This window comes from Gymnoscopelus braueri (assembly GCF_963280865.1).
Source record: "Gymnoscopelus braueri genome assembly, chromosome: 5".
NCBI classification, from domain to species: Eukaryota; Metazoa; Chordata; class Actinopteri; order Myctophiformes; family Myctophidae; genus Gymnoscopelus; species Gymnoscopelus braueri.
In genome coordinates, this window is record NC_137606.1 from 24,372,313 (window position 1) to 24,391,934 (window position 19,622).

The 19,622-nt window shown below is 42.6% G+C and overlaps 1 protein-coding gene across 1 annotated transcript in view; it reads left to right on the top strand.

The window, feature by feature from the left end:
* Positions 1–19,622, top strand: part of LOC308085341 (protocadherin-16-like) — a 110,757-nt gene that overhangs the window by 404 nt on the left and 90,731 nt on the right. The window contains exon 2 of the mRNA XM_080428462.1: positions 8,212–10,032. Coding sequence (XP_080284588.1) covers positions 8,233–10,032 — 1,800 coding nt within the window. The 5' untranslated portion in view covers positions 8,212–8,232. The remainder of the gene's footprint in view (positions 1–8,211; positions 10,033–19,622) is intronic.

Genomic DNA, 19,622 nt, shown 5'->3' on the forward strand with positions numbered 1-19,622 from the left:
ACAAAAGTATTGGCATCAAAATGTACTTAAAGTACCAAAAGTAAAAGTACTAAATATTTGAAAATAGCCGATCTAGCTCACAACGCGTCGCGATGCGACGCGTTGTGAGCTTGTAGATCTGCTATTTTCAAATAGCCTAGGTTTAAAAGAGGGCTAAAGTGGTTAATGTATGTTTCATTATATCATAGTTTATATCTGAAAAGTAACTAGTAACTAAAGTTTTCAAATAATTGTAGTGGAGTAAAAGTACAATATTTGCCTCTGAGATGTAGTGGAGTAGAAGTAAAAGTATTGGAAAATTGGAAATACTCAAGTAAAGTACAAATACCTCAAAATTGTACTTAAGTACAGTACTTAAGTAAATGTACTTAGTTACTTTCCACCACTGACTCACACACACACCAGCCCGCGCCTGCAGTCAGTCCATCATAAAGAAGTAGATGAAGAAAAGAGAACCAGTGTTGTTCATTAGTTAGGCTAAAGCAGGTGAGAATGACAGTCTGTGTCATGTTAACGCGTCATTGTGTAAACGCAGTGCTTCTCAAACTTTTTCATGTCAAGGACCCCTAAATTAATGTGTATTTGGCCGCGGACCCCCATCTGAAATATGCTTTGCCAAGGAACCCAGATTGGTGGTGTTAGAAATATTCAAACATTATCAAAGAATGTTAAGATTTGTTGAAAATAGCTGATGCCATATATAGGGCCCTGGGCTGGGGGTCCGCGGACCCCACTTTGAGAGACCATGGACAACCATTTGTACACTCTCAGAGTTACAGCCACATAAGGGTCCATTTGGTTCTTTAACTATCCATCATTTATCTGGGGACCCCCTGGAAGCCCCTCAAGGGCCCCTGGGGGTCCCCGGACCCCACTTTGAGAACCAATGGTGTATAAAGGCTATAGCGAGCCTATGCCTGCAACTCTTACCGATGCAGCCTTCTATCGTTTACACTATAGCCTATATAGATTTATTTTTATTTTTTAAATTGCATTTAGTCTATAGGCTTGATTTAAAAACAAATATAGTTTCATCTTCATCTTCTTTACCCGCTTCGTCATCTTTAGTCCTACAAATCAAACCAAAACGGACCGCTCAAAAACATATTATTCGAATACTAGTTGGTTTTCTTATTGTTAGATATCATATCAGACCATCATTGGGCCTCTGCAAAACATTCCTCTCAAATTGGTTAATGTGTGGAATTCCATTGTGTGTGGGGTGGTGCTGTGCTTTTGTGATAGAATTTACTGTCCTGTAGTTAGTAGACCACTATGATGGCCTGTGATAGGCAGTAGTGGAAAGTAATTAAAGTACATTTACTCAAGTACCGTACAGTTTTTAGGTATTTTGGAGTATTTCCAATGTTCAATACTTTTGCTTCTACTCCACTACATCTTGGAGGCAAATATTGTAGGCTACTTTTATTGTCTCCACTACAATTATTTGAAAATTTTAGTTAGTTACTTTGTAGATTTTAATTATTATTACAAAACATACAGTAACCACTTCAGCCTTGTATACATTTTGGCCATTTGAAAATAGCTGATCTATAAGCTCACAATGCGTTGCGATGCAACGCATTGTGAGCTTGTAGATCTGCTATTTTCATTAGATTTTAATACATTTTATACATTTGAAAACTTGTGAAATGGGACATTGTGCATAAAGTAATTTGACTTTTAGTACGTAAGTATATTTTGATGCCAATACCTTTGTACTTTTACTCAAGTAAAATTTGGATTCCGGACTATTTTACTTGAGTATTTCTACATTGCAGTATTTGGTAGCCTACTTTTACTTAAAGTCTCTTAAAAAATGTGAGTACTTTTCCCACCACTGCAGGCTTGTGTTATGTGTTCGTTGACCGTGAATACGTGCCTCTTTCAATCAACTAATGAATTAATTGAAACTCCACTGGGTTCCATTGCTACACACTTTGGTTGGAAGTGTGTGATGGTTACCATGGTACAGCTTCCAGCTTCTTTTGTGACTCAACACAGCGAGGAGTAGCCCCTCCTTTCTTTCCTCTCTCCGCCCATTCATCAGTTCAAACTGAATGTAGCAGACGGTCTTACTTTGGTTTAAACTTTCTGTTAAGTGCTCCCTTTTTTGTGAGCCACTCCATGAGTTGTCTCTAGTCTAGACCAGTGGTTCTCAACCTTTTCAGGCCACGACCCCCCAAAATAATCATATTTGAACTGGGGGGACCCACCAAAATAATCATATTTGAACTGGGGGGACCCACCAAAATAATCATATTTGAACTGGGGACCCCCCAACCCGATAAGCACTTGGAATTGTAGGAGTTGAGGCATTACATTTGGTTTGACTGGGTTCCGATTGTGAAAATAATATAGTTGGTTAATTGCTTTTGATGCAGTAATGGTCTTTTTTTTTTTTGAGGTATTAAAAAGGTCTTAAAAGTCCTTAAATTGTCACTTCACTGTCATCTGGGGATCCCCCCCAAAATCATGTGCGGTCCCCCCTAGAGGTCCCGACCCACATGTTGAGAACCACTGGTCTTCTAGACCATTTGTTGCATTTAAGACTCAACAGAGTGCTTAAGTGATAGAAAATAATTGCCCAGACCGTATTAGTTATCTATAGCCACACACCAGCAAGGAAGCTTAAATAGGCCTGGTGTCTAATAATCAGATTAGATTTGTATATATGATATTGCAACTGCTTTGCATGAAAGAAGGTGTGGATTGAAACATTGTTTTGAATGAGCTCAGATCCAGAGCATTACGACAGCGTTACAGTTCATGGATTGGAAAAAACTAAAAAAGTATGACTTAAGCAGAAAAGGAAATTACACAGAATTGATTGATGAAAAGATACTCTAGGCATGTAGAGCTTTTATGACAGAACAACGATTGTGTCATAAACCCCGGCCCTAGGGTATTTGATGAAGTAATCATTTGACTTCACTTGTCTATCCTTTGTAGAGTGCATATGCTGTTAATTTCAGACTGAAAACACCACAGTAGAGCACATGTTGACTGTAGGTTTGCAATAAAAAACTCTTTCCTAAGGTATGATGCCGAGAGTACGTAGCGTACTGGTTAATATACCACTCTCCTTGTCCTGTTGTTGTTATTATGTTGTTATTAGAGCAAACCAAGTGAACACAGTGGTGCATCTCACATTTAGACCACGTAGGCCTTTATTTCAGTGGGCCAAAGCCCCAAAGGAGCAGGTTTTCTCATCAGAGACCAAAGACTGTTAGGTCAAAAAGTAACTGAAATAATAATCGAAAAGTATGTCGAGCTGCTAGGGAACTGGGCTACCTCTTCTGAGCACACTTTAAATCTAACAAAATATGAATGATCCTTAATCATGCCTTCACAAGAATAGATTGTAGGAATGGGAATAGATTATGGGATGCAACAAGTTTTATCCTGTTTGTTCTCTGTTCTCTGTTTGTTCTCTGTCTGTGTTCAGCTCAAATTGTGAAACAATTTCTCTTTTCCCTGTTGTAACTGATTGTGTTTTAATGTCCAAACCTCTGGTAGTTGTTACGTGATATCCAATGGCGGTGTCATTTTAAAGATACAAGCTGTGTTTGTTCCCAGAAAACCTTACAGTACAAAAACAACTGAACTCGGCCATGCAGCTTCCTGGTGTGGGAAATAGATGATCCTGCCTGTCCTCAGAAACCATCAGTTCACCATGAAAGGGGAGATGGTGTGGTTTGCCCAGTACTCTGTTTGTTATGGCCTGGCAGCACACACACATGTGAGGTCTGTGATGGATTTTCCTGGCCCTTTCAATGCCCTTATGAAGGATATGAAGCTGCACAGTCTATTACAGGGCAGGGAAATGCACTCATTCTGACAGGTAGCAGTCTGCCAAATATTCAAAGCCTTATATATTTTGCTCTTTATCAGTGGCATCTATCATTGAGTCCAATTAGACACTGTTGTGGTTTAAGTGATTATATACTGCTCCAAAGCTGAGACGTTTTATTTGAATTAGCTGGAATCGTGACATGGAACTTGGAGGTGCTATTCAAGGTCCATGATGAAATCTGCCAAGCTGGGGGCTAGCCTTTGTGTGTGTCATGGTAGTGCAGAGTTTCTCTCTGTGCCTTGTTGGTGGTCAAATGGTTTGGAAGGATAACTGTGTTTTTTATTGAAGTAATGCAAGTAAGGATCACATTCTGAACATTTCTTTCTGCAGCAAATTCAAGGTTTCTATTATCTTGTTTATAAGTAGGTGCAAATATTTCACTGTGTCTCACTAAACAGGGAGTCTTATCTAGCTTTAATAATAGAAATGGTGTTTATTGATGTTTTTTAATAACTTTTTCACTCAGTTGGAGTGATATTTCAGTGACATTTCAAAGGTCTTCTATTGCAGAACGCTTTAACAGCTCCACACTTATTTAAGCATTTTGACACTGTAATTGAAGGCTGGCTGACTGACTGACTCTTTGTAAAAGAAAACAGCTTTCACTTGGATCAAACATGGAATAAACAAGTGAAGGCAGTCAACTTGTGCTGCCCGGTGTTCTGTAGGTAGTTGTGATCGGCTGTTTTCAGCATGCATCACCTTCGTGAGGTGAACTATAAATCAGGGTTAATTCTGCTTCTAAATCCTAGAAACCTTGGTCCTAGTTGCTGGAAACTATGTGAACGATTTGAGGAAAAAACTGGGTCAATTCTTCAGATTACCCCTGAGTACATAACATATGTCACACAAACACACAACTAGCTAGAGAAATGCAGTGGATATGTAAGGTATTTATTTAGAATCATATAAACATTTTCTTAAGTTGCATGCAGCTTTCATCCTGTAGGTTACATTATATTGACCAAGGTTTTCACAAATACCTGCCCGTGAGAGATGAATGCACTCATTTCAGTGAAGTGAAGAGAACACCTTTGAATCAAACCCACAATGGGATTGGCTCGTTCTCATGTCTGCTTTTACAGATTTCTTCCCTAAAGCCATAACCTATGCTCTGTTCCCCAAGGGCATGTTTAAAAGTCCTGGCAACAACATAACCAAGTTGTTCTGTATCCAGACTAAACACAACATCCTTTTTGATTCGACCACTTACAGTGTCCTCGGTTAGTATAACAGGCATGAAGCTAGACCAATGTTAGCCATGTACAGTAGGCACTAGGCAGTCATGTTATTATTATTATTATTATTATTATTATTATTATTATTGTTATTATTGTTATTATTATTTAATACACAAATAAAGATCTATTATAGTTATAATAACACAGATTTGTTTCTCTTGACGTCTTGAGTAAGTGAATATTTTTTAACTTCATGTCTTGCTTAACCTGGTATTCAGTAATTAGTCTGCCCAGTACTGTCTGCTATAACCATTAGGCAGCTCTGCTCTGCAGTGGTCCTCTATAGCCCAACTAGAGAGTGCATTATTTCAGTTATGGCAATTGAACAAAGATTCCAGCCTTGAAAAGTCATCCTTTGTACTTTTGAAAAAGTACTTTTAAAGTATGTTCCCCACTGTTGCAGGAAAATAAATCATTACTGTGCTTTCGAAATTTTAATGCGTTCAAGCTTTTGGGACTGTCACGGCTATATTCTAGTTTATATCAGAGAACAACACACTTAAAAAGGAAACCAAGAAGTATGGCGTTTAACGATGATTGTGCATTGCTTGACTTAGGGTTTTACCATTTATGATTATTTCTATGCCCTGTCTGGGTGTAATTGTAATGAGGAATTGATACAGTAAATTGACCCAAAGTTCTTTTTGCTATTAACTTAATCGGTTGGCTACTCCACCACAACTTTTTACTGCAACCTGGGAAATATTAACAAAATGGTACTGCATTAAACAATTTTATATGGTCTTCATGGCATTGAACGTCATATAAGAGGAGAAGTTTGAATGTCCACTGTTTCTCCAGTCATACTAAACCATTGTGAACCAATTTGTGACTGTAAAAGTTAGCATCTTCAGTGTTGCGGGGACAGAATCATGGCAGACTGAAATTAGCCTTGGAATCCTGTTGGCTTATGGCAGCCTTCCAGCAGACCTCAATTACAATGCTGCAGAGCCAGAAAAAGAGAGAGGTAGACTGCATGGAGCCCTTTAACTCTGCTGTAGTACTCTGTTCTGTTCTGTTCTGTTCTGCCACTCAACAATTCTGTCACCATCGTGGCCCAGAGCCTTCAGGGACACACTGTAGATAGTTACTGTAGCACCCACAAGCACACACAACTCCTTGCGCATGTGTGTGTGTGTACCGGTACTCTCACACCCAGATGTTGGATGATTATTTCCATGCAGGTATGAGCAAAGCCACTGGGGGGAGCCTTTACATTTTTGCGCAATACAGTGCAGAATTACTGAGAAATCTAATAAATGTTCTTATATTAATAATAAAAACAACAACTTTGTAATAAGACAAATTAATTGAGAATTCAAGCTATTTAAACATAACCACTGATGACTGGAAACTAATTTCCTTTTGTAATTTATAAGACACAAACATTTCTCTATGTGCCAAATGCTCTGTGGCTTTATTCTGCAGATGGTGACAGTCTTGTTGACTAGTTCCGACATCACTCCATAAATTATCTCTTACCAAATTGCAGATTCTCTGCAGCCCATTGCCAGATCAGTGCAAATGCCTATTGTTCCAGCAGAACATCCTCTCAAATTACATCACGAATGCTCCAATATTTGATACATTTCGAGATTCCATCAACCTCTGCTCATAAAAGTAAATTAGCTTGTGTGAGTTATATACGTACGATGAGAATTCTGTTGGGGAAATACAGAAGTGTGGTTTACCCACAGAAAGCCAGAATAATGGGTTTGTAGGGGATGAGAATGGAGGAGTGCCGTGACAATTATGTTGAGGCCATGTTGCCAAACTTGACTTTGCTGCATCACAACATTTCACACAAAGCCAGCAGATAAACCGAGAGCAACTTAAAGTATACCCATCAAAAACTCATCAGTTTGGGGCCTCTGGGTGGCGTAGAGGTGAAACAATCATCCACCGCTGCAGAGATGTGGGTTCGCTTCCCGGCAGCGGTGCCTCCAGCATGACAAACACAATTGTCAGCGTTCCCTGGTGGAAAGGGGATTGTGTCCTTGTAAATGCACAAACAACTCCTCCTTTGGCCGGGGCGCCTGTTCAATGGAGGGGAGGGGATCTGGGGGAGATAGCGTGAAACTTTGCATGCATTAGGCTTTCCCAGTGAACCTCCTTGCTTGTAGGTGAAAAGCAGCGGCTGGCGACTCCATGTGTCAGAGGAGGCATGTGGTTGTCTGCTACACCCTTTTTCAGTTCAGTTCAGTTTATTTTCAGCATCTTTTGGACAAAGAATACATATCTGTGTATGTACAACTATGTGCAAATCCTCAGGCCAAGAGTGGAGGTTGGCAGCAGCAGGGGCTATAGTACACATGGGGGTAATTGGCAATGACTAATTGTCACACCTAAACAATTCAGCTAAAATATTTTGCCTTATACACTCTTCCTGACTAACAGAGCATCTCATTCTGCTGAAAACAACAACGACAACACACAGCAGTCAAATGGATTATACTAATTGCATCATCATTACTAATATGTGATCTCATATGGTAGCTAGCTTCCCAATAATGTACTGGCCTGGGGACTGCCATAGCTGAATAGGAATAACAACAGTTCAGTCAGCACAACTCATGAATGAGTAAATGTATTTACAAAATTGCTACTCAGAGGTCAACATCACTTAGGTTAGAGGTAGCAAATATACATTTCTTGAACTGGTCAATGTAAGCAGACAATAGAGGTCATGGTTGTAGTTATTCTACACTTGTCATAGAGAGTGGCCTGGTAAATATCTAGTATATTTTTTTCTCCCAGAATTGAATGGATATACCGTAAAGGCTAAGGCAGCATGCTGTTTCCTTATGTTATTTGAGCAAAGGAATGCTTTCTAGTCCACTGAAGTAACAAGGTGTTGACTTATTAGGTGAAGAAGTATAGGAAAATGTTATGTGCGAGGCTGTATTGTGTGCGAGGCTGTATTGTGTGCACTGCGGCCAGGAAAGGAGCCCAATGGAACATATGGAAAAGTCTTTAAGGCATCCACTTTTACCAAAAATAGCTTGAGGTATTATGCAAAGAAATGATACACGGTTCCTTTGTTTCTACTGTTGTTCACTTTTGATATTACTCAGCACTTCATCTACACCCCCCCCCCCTTTTCTGTCTCCGTAGCTTTAAAAAGAAGGAGCCAGAATGCAGACAGCCGCCAAGGGTTTGGGGAAGTCTACAATGGCCCCGTTGCACCACGAGGGTTGCTGGAGCAAGAGGCTTGTGCTGCTTGTGTATGTGGTGTTGGAGCTCATGACGACCCACTCACCCATGGTCCTGGGCACGCTCGAGCTACAGCTGGATGAGGAACAGCCGGCGGGCACAATCGTTGGTGACATCAGCACTGGGCTGCCCCCTGGCATCACCGCGGCCCTGTACTTCATTTCAGACCATGAGGGCACGGGGGTGGGTAGCGACCTGGACATAGACGAGAGCACTGGTATTATTAAAACTGCCAAGGTTCTAGACAGGGAGCTGAGGGACCGGTACAACTTCATCGCGGTCACAATGACAGGAGTGACTGTGGAGGTGACCATCAAGGTGAATGACATAAATGACCATGCCCCGGCTTTCACTAAAAAGAGGGCAACATTTAAAATACCTGAGCAGACGGCCATTGGCACCAGGTTCCCTCTGGACCCCGCCCTGGATGCCGATGAAGACCAGCTAACCACCCAGGGCTACCTCATCAAAGATGGCAACATTGGCCAGGCCTTCACTTTGGAGACCAGGAGGGGTAGCAATGAGGTTCTCTATCTGGACTTGGTGGTCAATGCCGTTCTAGACCGAGAGCGAAGGTCCGCGTACACTTTATCTATACAGGCCTTTGACGGTGGCTCTCCGAAAAGGAGCGACCAGATGACGTTAGATATAACTGTGCAGGACATCAACGATAACGCGCCTGTTTTCAACCAGAGCCGCTACCATGCCATCATCTCTGAGAACCTTCAACCAGGGAGCAACATCCTACAGGTATTTGCCTCTGACGCAGATGAAGGAGACAATGGCCTGGTGCTGTACGAGATAAACAGGAGACAGAGTGATCCGGACCGCTACTTTGTCATAGACACGCGCACAGGCATCATTACTCTGAACAAGCCCCTGGACTTTGAGATGAGGCGAGTCCATGAGCTGGTGGTTCAGGCACAAGATAACGCCACACAGCCCGAGGTCACAAATGCCTTTGTCACCATCCATGTCAGAGACTACAACGACAACCAGCCCACCATGACCATCATCTTCCTCAGCGAGGACGGCTCCCCGCAAATCTCAGAGGGGGCACAGCCAGGCCAGTATGTGGCAAGGATCTCAGTCACTGACCCGGACTATGGCGAGTACGCCAACGTCAATGTGTCTCTGGAGGGCGGCGATGGGAAGTTCGCCCTGACCACCAAGGACAACATCATTTATCTAATCTGTGTGGACCAAATTCTGGACCGCGAGGAGAGGGATACTTATGAACTGAGGGTGATGGCAACAGACGCAGGCACTCCTCCCCTCAGGGCAGAGTCCTCCTTCACAATCCAGGTAGTTGATGTCAATGACAACCCTCCTTTGTTTGACCAGCCCGTCTACAGACAGATCATTCCAGAAGTGGTGTTTCCAGGGAGCTTTGTGCTGCAGGTGACCGCTCGAGATAAAGACCAAGGACCCAACGGGGACATCAGCTACAGCATCTTGCGGGACCACGGGACTCACTCAGACTGGTTCAGCATAGATGCCGTGACAGGCATCGTCACAACGTTGTCCCAGCTGGATTATGAGAAGGACCCCAAGCCCAGTGTCACCGTGGTGGCCACCGACGGTGGGAAGCCGCCCCTGTCGTCGACGGCGATAGTAAACGTTATACTGCAGGATATAAACGACAACGAGCCTGTTTTTGAGAGGAACTTCTACAATGCTTCCATCAAGGAGAACACAGCTGCTGGGACGTGCATTCTTGAGGTAGGACATTTTTTCCTCTCAAATGTCTTCTTTTTTTTATTGCATTAAATCCTTATGACTTGAATTATTTTATGAACACACTTTAAGATTAAGGGGTCTGAGAGTTGATATACTATAGTGATATAAGGGCCTGAGGTAGTGACTGACATGCGTATCATTTTTTTAACACTGAAGCAGTTTAAACTGGACAGCTTTAGTGTGGGTTTTACCTGCGGATTTTTAGGACAAGAGGATCCCACTTTTGGCTGTCCTCTCTCTCACCTCTTAAAGGTTTCCAAGGTAACAAAGGCAGTGTAGAGGCCTCTGTCAAGAACAGGCACAAAAGGTTTTTTTCAACTTATTCACACAGACAGAGACAGAATCTGGGCTTTATCTAAAGAAATTGATGTCACCAAGAGTCAACACAAGTCACCCTACTTAGCCTGGTTGAGTGTGAGCCAAAGAAATGGCCATGGATAACAAGGAATAAATGATCAGACAAATTACAGCATTTGACGACACCTCCATGGTGTTTTAGCTTAATACATCTCGGGTTATCTTTTAGGTTATTTAAAAAAAAAAATCTGCTTTTTAGATATTTTCTTGCCTTTACTTATTCTGCGTAGAATATCCAACTGCTTCACTAAATGTGCTACTGCAATGAGGATTTTATGGGTAATAAAGATTAGTTACCAGAGACCAATATTTCTGAAAGTTACAGGTTCCCCATAATCCCTGTTTCACCGGTGTCTGTGGTGCGGTTGCATGGGCCAAGGACCTGCATGCATAGTGCAGTCCTGACAAAGGGCTCAGGAGATGGGATTTTGGCCCAGCATTTGGACAAGGGAGCAGAGGGTGGTGGTGAAGTGAGATTCAGTACTGGCTGCGGCTCCTGGCTTGAAAGCAGAAATAGAAGCTAAGAGTGGTTCTTTTGGGAGGTCCCCAAATTATAAATCACAGAGAACACCGGGATAAAGAGACAGAAGAGTTCACTGAAACTGATTATAGAATATGGAATAGCACCTAGGAGGACAAAAAGAAAAGAAAAAAAGATTTGGAGCACGTTAACCACATGAACCCTAGCGTCCCTTTTCTTGGGGTGAACATTCAGTGAGAATTGCAGATCTACAAGCTCACAACGCCTCGCGTGATGTGTGATGTGTTGTAAGCCTGTAGACCGGCTAACTCTGCCGAAGAGATTTGGTGTAGAGAGAAAAAAGGAGAGGACCATGTATAGAGCCCTGGGGGACCCCACACAACTATATAGGGTTTAAATGGTTTTAACGTTCTTTGACCATTCCTTCCAATAGTGTTGATGTTGATACAATGACGAAATCTGTGGGAAAAAATATTATATTTCTAGCTGAAGTAAAGAGTGTCTGTCGACCATGTCCCTTCCTCGATCTCGCTACTAAAGTATTACTACAGTACCTCTGCCTGCGGACACTCAGCCCTCAGGGAATGATACGCTCGGCTCGACCAGTAGTTGCCTTATACAGCCTCCCAAGTATGAAGTATTTCTTCAAAGCCAGCATTCCCAGCAGGTCTCTCTTGGGCCTGCCTGGATGTTGAAGACGTGTGCTTGGCGGACCATGTGAGAACAGACTGCTCTTGCTCACGGGTGCCAGCACTACATCCAAACATCTCAGCAAGACATCTGATGACGTTTTTTTTTCTCCTTCTCTCTGCTTATGAAATTCCCACTGTCCCCTTTTTCCGTGCGCAGAGCTGTCCAGAAAGCCATTACAATACGGGTATTGTAATCGTTAATGCAAACTTTTGAAGTGGGTACGATTTCGTTGCTCCCCAAACCACCAGCACAGCAGTTTCTGATTATTCTAATACAGTCTGGCTCCACATTTCTATGTGTGAGATTTTGTCACTTGCCCCATGTGTCATTGGCTACAGTATGTGGAGGAACAGTTAAAATTACGTGCGATGGATAAAAAAAGACATGATTGAAATTGAAAATAGTGTAAGCCCTTAAACCTATTAGCAGAAATCAGTCTTGTAATGCAATATGTACGATGTAAGGCCTATACTGAAAAGGAAAGTAGGTCATCTGTGAGAGGGGAAAAAATAAGAATTTCATGAAGTGACATCCTGCAAATCATAATCTGCATTTTGGTTGCGGTTTATAAGGCGCCAACATTCTTAATTCTTCTCTTAATAACCTTTCTTTTTCTTCTAAAGGTGTGATAATTTTTTACAACTTACTCGGATGAGGTAGACGTAAAACATGAGTCACCTATATGTCTTTTTTTCTGTATAGGAACCACACTGCTAAAACACTCTGCTTTCCCACATACAATTCAATCCGTGAACCACCTAAGCCCTATACTTACTTCATCATACAGTGAATAGCTAAACACCACGTCGTGACGCAAAGCTTGCAGATGAGCCATTAGCACTTTTTTGTGAATTTTGTGAATTTGTTTTTGCCTACATGCCCAAATTAGGGACGCCAGTTTGAAAGTGGTGAATGGCTAGCTATTTGATTTGACAAATCAAGGTCACAAACCAACACATTGCGACTCGTAGCTTTTAGCTACTTTGAAGAAAAAGAAAACGAAAAAGAAAACGTTTATTTATTTCAGACACGAAAAAAAAAAACTGTTTGCATGCCTGTATTTATTGACAACGTTTCGAGCCAAGGCTCTTCATTGTGTCACCTCAACCAAGTGATGTGCGTAGTCTATTAGTTTTTATATTTATTATATTTGGCCATAACACAGAACTGGTAAGTTTAGTCAAGGTCCTGTCTCTTTCTAGATTCAATAGAAGGATGCAAAATGAGGTCTTAAGCACACAGCCTAGCTTTAATGTCTCAAAATTCAATATTTACTGAAGATCTATTGCCTTAATTGATTTTCATCTGTTGTATGACTCTAATCCATGATGTTATATGACCATTGGTTATACCACTATCTTGTGTTGGGAACTGACACTTCATTAATCCATTAAGACCGGGAACACATCTGTGTCAGTTTAGATTTCTTTGGCTATAAAAAATAGAAGCTCATAGCTGTAGATCTGCTATTTTTGAAAAATCTTGACAATTTGTGCAAATCTTTGAATATGTTTCTTAAAGCGATTTTTTTCAAATGTTTTTTTAATTCTAAAATTTGCTTCTGGGGGGTCCCTGGAACAAAATATTTTGAGATGGGGGTCCACGGCCAAATACGTATAATTTTGGGGGTCCTTGACATGGAAAAAGTTGGAGCACCACTGATATAGCAGCCAAACAACAAGAAATATATGTATTTGGCCACGGACCCCCATCTCAAAATATATTGTTCTAGGGACCCCCCCCCCCCCACGAAGCAAAGATTTGACTTAAAAAAAAAAAACGCTTTAAAAGAATATATATATAATCAAAGATTTACACATGTTCACATATGTGTATTTTTGAATAGCCAAAGCATAAAACAATGCTTTTCTTTTTTTTGTTGCTCAAATCTAGAATGACACAGATGCTTTTCCGGTCTTTAATGGATTAACACAGTGCCATTCTGTTGGGTCAGAGTGTGTCTCATGGCTGCACCGGACTAAAGAATCACCCCTCTGTTTGGGGGGGGGGGCATTGGTCTGGCTCCAGTGGAAAGGGGAGATGGGGGTCTCCAGGCAGCTGAGGGGGAAATGAGGCCCGACGAGTGTTGGCATGGGTGACGGAGGTGACACGGGCAGGGGGGCTTCCTCGTCTGTCTCTCGGGCTGCCGCTCTCCAAATCTCTTATCTGATCTCACTTCATTTCTAATTAGTTGTTGTGAGGATTGAATAGAGCCTGTGTTTTTTTGCATGCCAACCCCCATGGTTGTGACAGAATGGATGCCCTGTCATCGCTGCAGGCCCCTTAGCAACATGAGAAGAAAACTGATTTTTGTGAGAGAAAGAGAAAACACACATAATATTTCATATATGTGTTGAGAGAGCCGAGTGCAGCGTGTTTTCTAGTCACTTTTTTTTCCTGAAAGATTATTCAACACTATTTGGCTGAATTACTTAACCCATTGAGACCTGGAACGCTGTGTCACTTTTTGATTTGAGCTAAAAAGCATTATTTTACACTTTAGCTATTCAAAAATAGCAGATATACAAGCTCATATAGCGCGGCACAGAGTGCCGCGCTATATGAGCTTGTATATCTGCTATTTTTGAAAAATCGTGAAAATGTGTACAAATATTTGAATATATATTCTTTTAAAGCCAACATTTTTAACTCTATTCTTTGCTTCTGGGGGTCCCTGGAGCAAAATATTTTGAGATGGGGGTCCGCGGCCAAATACATATAATTTTGGGGGTCCTTGACATGAAAAAGTTTGAGCATCACTGATATAGAAACATACCTTTTTCAGAAAACTGTTGGGATTTAGGAGACATCGGCTTCAGGTCTTAATGGGTTAATGCTGGACAACTTGTTAGAAAGAAAGAAGCAGCCCTTTGAATCATTTCTCCATGCCTGCCAACATAAAACAGCAGGCCTGTGGGGGAAAAAAAGACTAGAATGCTCATAATTGCCCTGAAGAGAAAGCATGAATGATTCAAAGAGATTCATTGTTCCCATTCCAGTACACTGCTGTGCTGCAGACAGTGACCACCAAATAGTAGGCCTAACTGCTTGGCAGGTGCTAACTTCATTCATCCTTTATTCATGTACCTGTTGTAAGCAGCAGAACGTCATTCATTGTTATGAAGTACTTAACTGGGTACTGCAGTCATGTGAGGTCATGTTTTTCCTATTCCCTAAATCATTTATCCTAATGCATAATGCTCCATATAATAATGTCAGAATGAAAGTCTGGAGTTGCCTCTGGAGTTGCCTCTGGGGTCAGTTTTGTATACACACAAGTGTGGTCTGAGAAATTAATCTATAGTTGCAGTCCTACTATGCTCAATTGCTGTTCTTATACCTATGAACGTAGTAGACCTACCGTTTTGTTAGTACAGATAGATACCCAGTTAATATTCCTGAAAAGAGAGAAATATTCTTTTTTTCAATTCACCTGTTTCCTAGGCTGTGTGTTTTCCACTTCCTGTCGATTTCATTGGATATCATTGGTCATCTGACCAGTTTCATTGGATTTCATTGGATCAAATCGACAGGAAGTGGAAAACACAGCCTAGGAAACAGGTGAATAGATTATGGCAAACGCAAAGGACATTTCATTAGGACAATCTAATATAATCTCAAATACATATGCAAAGTATTCCTGTCCACAATAAGTTACTTCCATCGAGCTACACAGTCAAAGTAAAAAATGATGCTTAAGATCAACTGCTGAGTACAGTGAAATGACAACGTTTTGGTCTGGTATTTTTATACACAAACCATGTAATCAATTCTCACCAGACATTCTTCTGAGGAGGTTGTCTGTTTTAATGCCATGCTGGATGGTTTGACCATGAAACTGGGCCTGCTTGAGGCAAGCTGACTCTTGCTTTTAGTCTCCCTGTGTTTCTTTTTCCCCTGCTAACTATCGCGCTCCTCTGTGGCTCTGTGGTTTAACACAGTATTTACAGGGAACAGGCAAAATTGCAGGAAACTGGATGTGCTACTTAATGTGTTCACAAATGTAATACTTCCTTGAACACTTACTCCTGGGCCTAGCAGGGGCACTGAAGCGAACATAAACACTGATGTACATCTGGATAGAGTGTGGGTGTTCAGGTCAGAGTTGCCGTGCTCGAGACAGCTGAGCGCCTTTTATTGTGCTCAGATGTCCATCAGCGAATCGGCTGCTTCTGTCTCTCCAACAACACAGGAAGAGCATAGGGGCTTGTGTGGTCAAATGTTTAATCTTATGTGGCCGAGAAATGAAGCGGAGAGAAAATGCTGTTCAGAAGTGGAAAGCTATAGGTTGTGGATGTTCCAAGCTTACCCTCTGTAATGGGATGGATCGATTTGGATTATTAACCTCATTTGAACCCTATAGCGTCCCTATTCTGGGGCGGAAGTTCGACAGAAATAGTAGATCTACAAGCTCACAAGGTCTTGTAAGCTTGTCAATCGGCTATTTTCGGATTAATAAAAAAAAATTAAATGATAATCAATAGCACAGGCCCTCCTGAGTCATCTGCCAAGTTTGATCCTCCTAATCAGATTTAAAACTGTGACAGTCAAACAAACACCTGTTGGATGTGGATATCTTGATGTTAGAGTTGCATGGTGTAGGTGTTTGAGTGGTTGCGACTGCCTGTAAACACCATGGCAATGGTGGCAGCACCATGGCACGTTGGCCATGGTGTTACCATTGCATGAGTAATGTCTGTGACAGCAAAGGCCTCACTAGCACACTGCAAAATCCGGGGTGTCAATTTACCTCTGAGAGGCAAATGAACGCGGCGGATATTGCGGCGTAGGGACAGACGGGTTGTGGTGCGTGGCTGGGGACAGGGTCTTCCTGCTCACATCTGGCGGGGAAGGGAAGATGGACTCATATAGCTGTCTCTTGGGACAAGAAATTTCATTAGGCGGTGGCGGTGCAGTACGTCTGCCAGACTGTCTGCTGCAGGTGAGGAGGACTCCTCTCACAACTGGAAATATATACTGGAAAGGCGTGAGCAGCAGTGAGAGAGAGAGAAAGGGGATAGGAAGGGAAGAGAAGGAAAACAGTGGACACTGCAGCTGGACCCAGCTGTGGACCCCCACCCTCCCCACCGGTTACGTCTATCCTCTGAGTCTGTGTGTGACACAGAACGGAAAGATACTCTCTATCCTCTCTCTGTTTGCTTGCCTCCTCCAGTGAGGGTCCCCTTTATCTCTTTCCCTACTTCCTTTTCCCACAACATTCTGTGATCCAGTTACAGTAACTCTGCTGGCTGTGTCTCCCTGAAGAGGGGTGACACGTACTGCACTTGGACTACAGCAGGTGACAGCAGAACATCTGCTGACCCACGGACAGTCCCTCGGGCCCCCCCGGAATGAGGTGAACACACACACACGCACACACACACACACCGCCACGGCCCCAGTGGGTCCTGCGTCAGCTCAGGCTTAGGATTAGCCAATTAGCCGATACCGGAAAAGAATTGGGTGTAAATTACCAATGGAGTGAGGTCAGGCTGCAGGTGTGCTGCTCAGGCACACTTTCCCACAGTGTTGAGCGCTCTGGTTCAAAGAGAACCAGAGCACACGGCAATGGCAAAAAAAAAGCTACAATTGTTCACTTTGCCTCCCTTTTTTCCTTCTTTCACCGAGAGGGAGAGATAGAAAAACAAAGAGAGAGAGAGAGAGAGAGAGAGAGAGAGAGAGAGGGAGAGAGAGTTGCCAGGATGAGTGCCAGGCCTTCTGCTCTCTCACAGCCCGTGGTCGCCCTGCACATGTGCACGGCAGTTGGCGTTGCTAAACAAACTGGGCGCGAGGAAGCATCATCTGCTCACGCTATTCACTCAGTCCCTTCCAAAGCAAATCTGTGCTAAACCATCCATCCACCCCCCCTACTGTCCATCAGAAGCCACCAGACTGGAAAACAGACCCCGAGAAACAACTTGCCAGGTACACCAGCAAAATGTGTAACAAAGAAACCTCCAGATCCCGGGCAAATAACAACCAAAACATCTTTCGGTATGTTGACGAGGTGCAGATTTTGTCATGTCAGTTGCTGATCTACTAGCAGTTAATTTTTTTTATTTTTTCCACATTCATGACAAAACTGCAATTTCCTACGAAAGCATGCACTATATATACACACGGTCTTAAAATATCGCAACCACTGAGCAAATTGTCTCCACATCCAAATCTTGACTGTTACAAAAAAATGCATCCCATAAGTTTGCCAGTAACCTCAGGCCTCTTTACTTTTTTTTCAGACTGGCTAGAGTGCTGCCAGTTTAAATAACGCTTGAGAAGAATGCTGCCGAGCCCAACGAGCCCACGGAGAGAGAAAGAGAGAGAGAGAGAGCGAGATAGAGAGAGGGAGAGAGAGGGAGAGGGAGAGCAGACTAGAGCATGATGCCAGGATTGAGGTCAGATCTTCCTATTTCTGCTCTCAATTAGATCAATTAGGGTTTACTCCCAGGTCTAATTAGAGCTGCAGAGATGGCTGACAGCGAGGTAATTATCCAATGTCTCGGCTCTCCGTGAGAGAAAGACGACTGGGGACTGCGTTGGGGGAATAGATGGGTAAAACAGAGATATATATATATAAGGGACAGATGAGTCCAGGAACATCCTGTAAACATGTCTATTTGTCTTTGTGGCCGTGGGACTGTGGGACCTGCATGCACACACACGCAATGCACATGTGCTTGTTAACAATAATGACGCTGTGAAATCTCTCACCTGTCGCGCCGACTGCATCCTCTTTTCCTTTTACCATGGACATGAATTCAGTTTTCGTCCCATTTTCTATGAGAGAGAGAGAGAGAGAGAGAGAGAGAGAGAGAGAGAGAGAGAGAGAGAGAGAGAGAGAGAGAGAGAGAGAGAGAGAGAGAGAGCGAGAGAGAGAGAGAGAGAGAGAGAGAGAGAGAGAGAGAGAGAGAGATATGAACCACACATTGAGGGATGCTTGTGGAGAGATGCTCCTTTTTACTTTGTGGTTAGCCATCACTGTCTTTCTTGGCCTCAGACAGAGAGGCACCCAGCCCTGGTTCAGCCCTGTCTCTGCACACTCCCCAGTCTGTGTGTCACTGTTACACCACGGTGGTCCACCATCATCACACTGCTGGTTCACTGTAACTCATTAACCACTTTCAACCTTCCATCCCTGTTTTGGGCGCGTTTTTATAGGCAATAATAATAGTAATAATAATAATAATACAGTAACGTTTTTCACAACATTTCAAAATCTTTCAAAACATTTAAGAAAATGACATAAATAACAAATTTACAAGGTCACAACATGTTGCATCATGACGTGTTGTGAGCTTGTAGATTTACTATTTCTGTATAATGTATAAAATATGTCTTTTAGTCTTTTAGTGGTTAAGTGTTTCACAACATCACACCAAAAGGCTCCCTCATGTGTCATGCGGAATGATAGCAGACTAACTATATCATGCTTTGTCTGCCCCAAGCAATTTATGTCTACAGTATAGATTCATTTTTACATGGTGATATAAGGGCGATCAGCTTGGAGGCGATTTAGAGATTTACTTTGTACAGGGGGTGTTCTAAGTACCAGAGGACTCTGTGTACTTAATTATCAATAGGACTGATCTGGTGTTGTGCAGCCCCGGGTGCAGAGTTTACGTTGAGAGTGGTGTTCTGCTTCTTTTAACTAGTGCGCTGAAAGGCCAAATCTCTGTTTAGATTGCTGTGTATATGTAGCTTGTATGCTGTTGAGGGGGGCCTGAAGGCAGCATGGGGAGCAGTGGGAAGCTCTGCTGTAATTAGGGTGAGTGCAGCACTCAAGACGTATGATGTGGTGTCTGAGCAGGGGAACAAAGAGCCAGGGATTGGGGTGTGTGGTGGATATGTTTGTGTGGGTGGGGGGGAGTGAGAGAGTGGAAGAAATTCTGTAATCTTTGCCCTGTGTTCTACCTTGGATTGCCTCACAAGTGCATCACAAGAACTCACAAGGACTCCCAAGGCATCAACGTAAGAGTATACTGTAACTAGCAGGCAAGGTTTATTATGGTGCAACAGTACCCCATTTTGGCTCCACACGTGT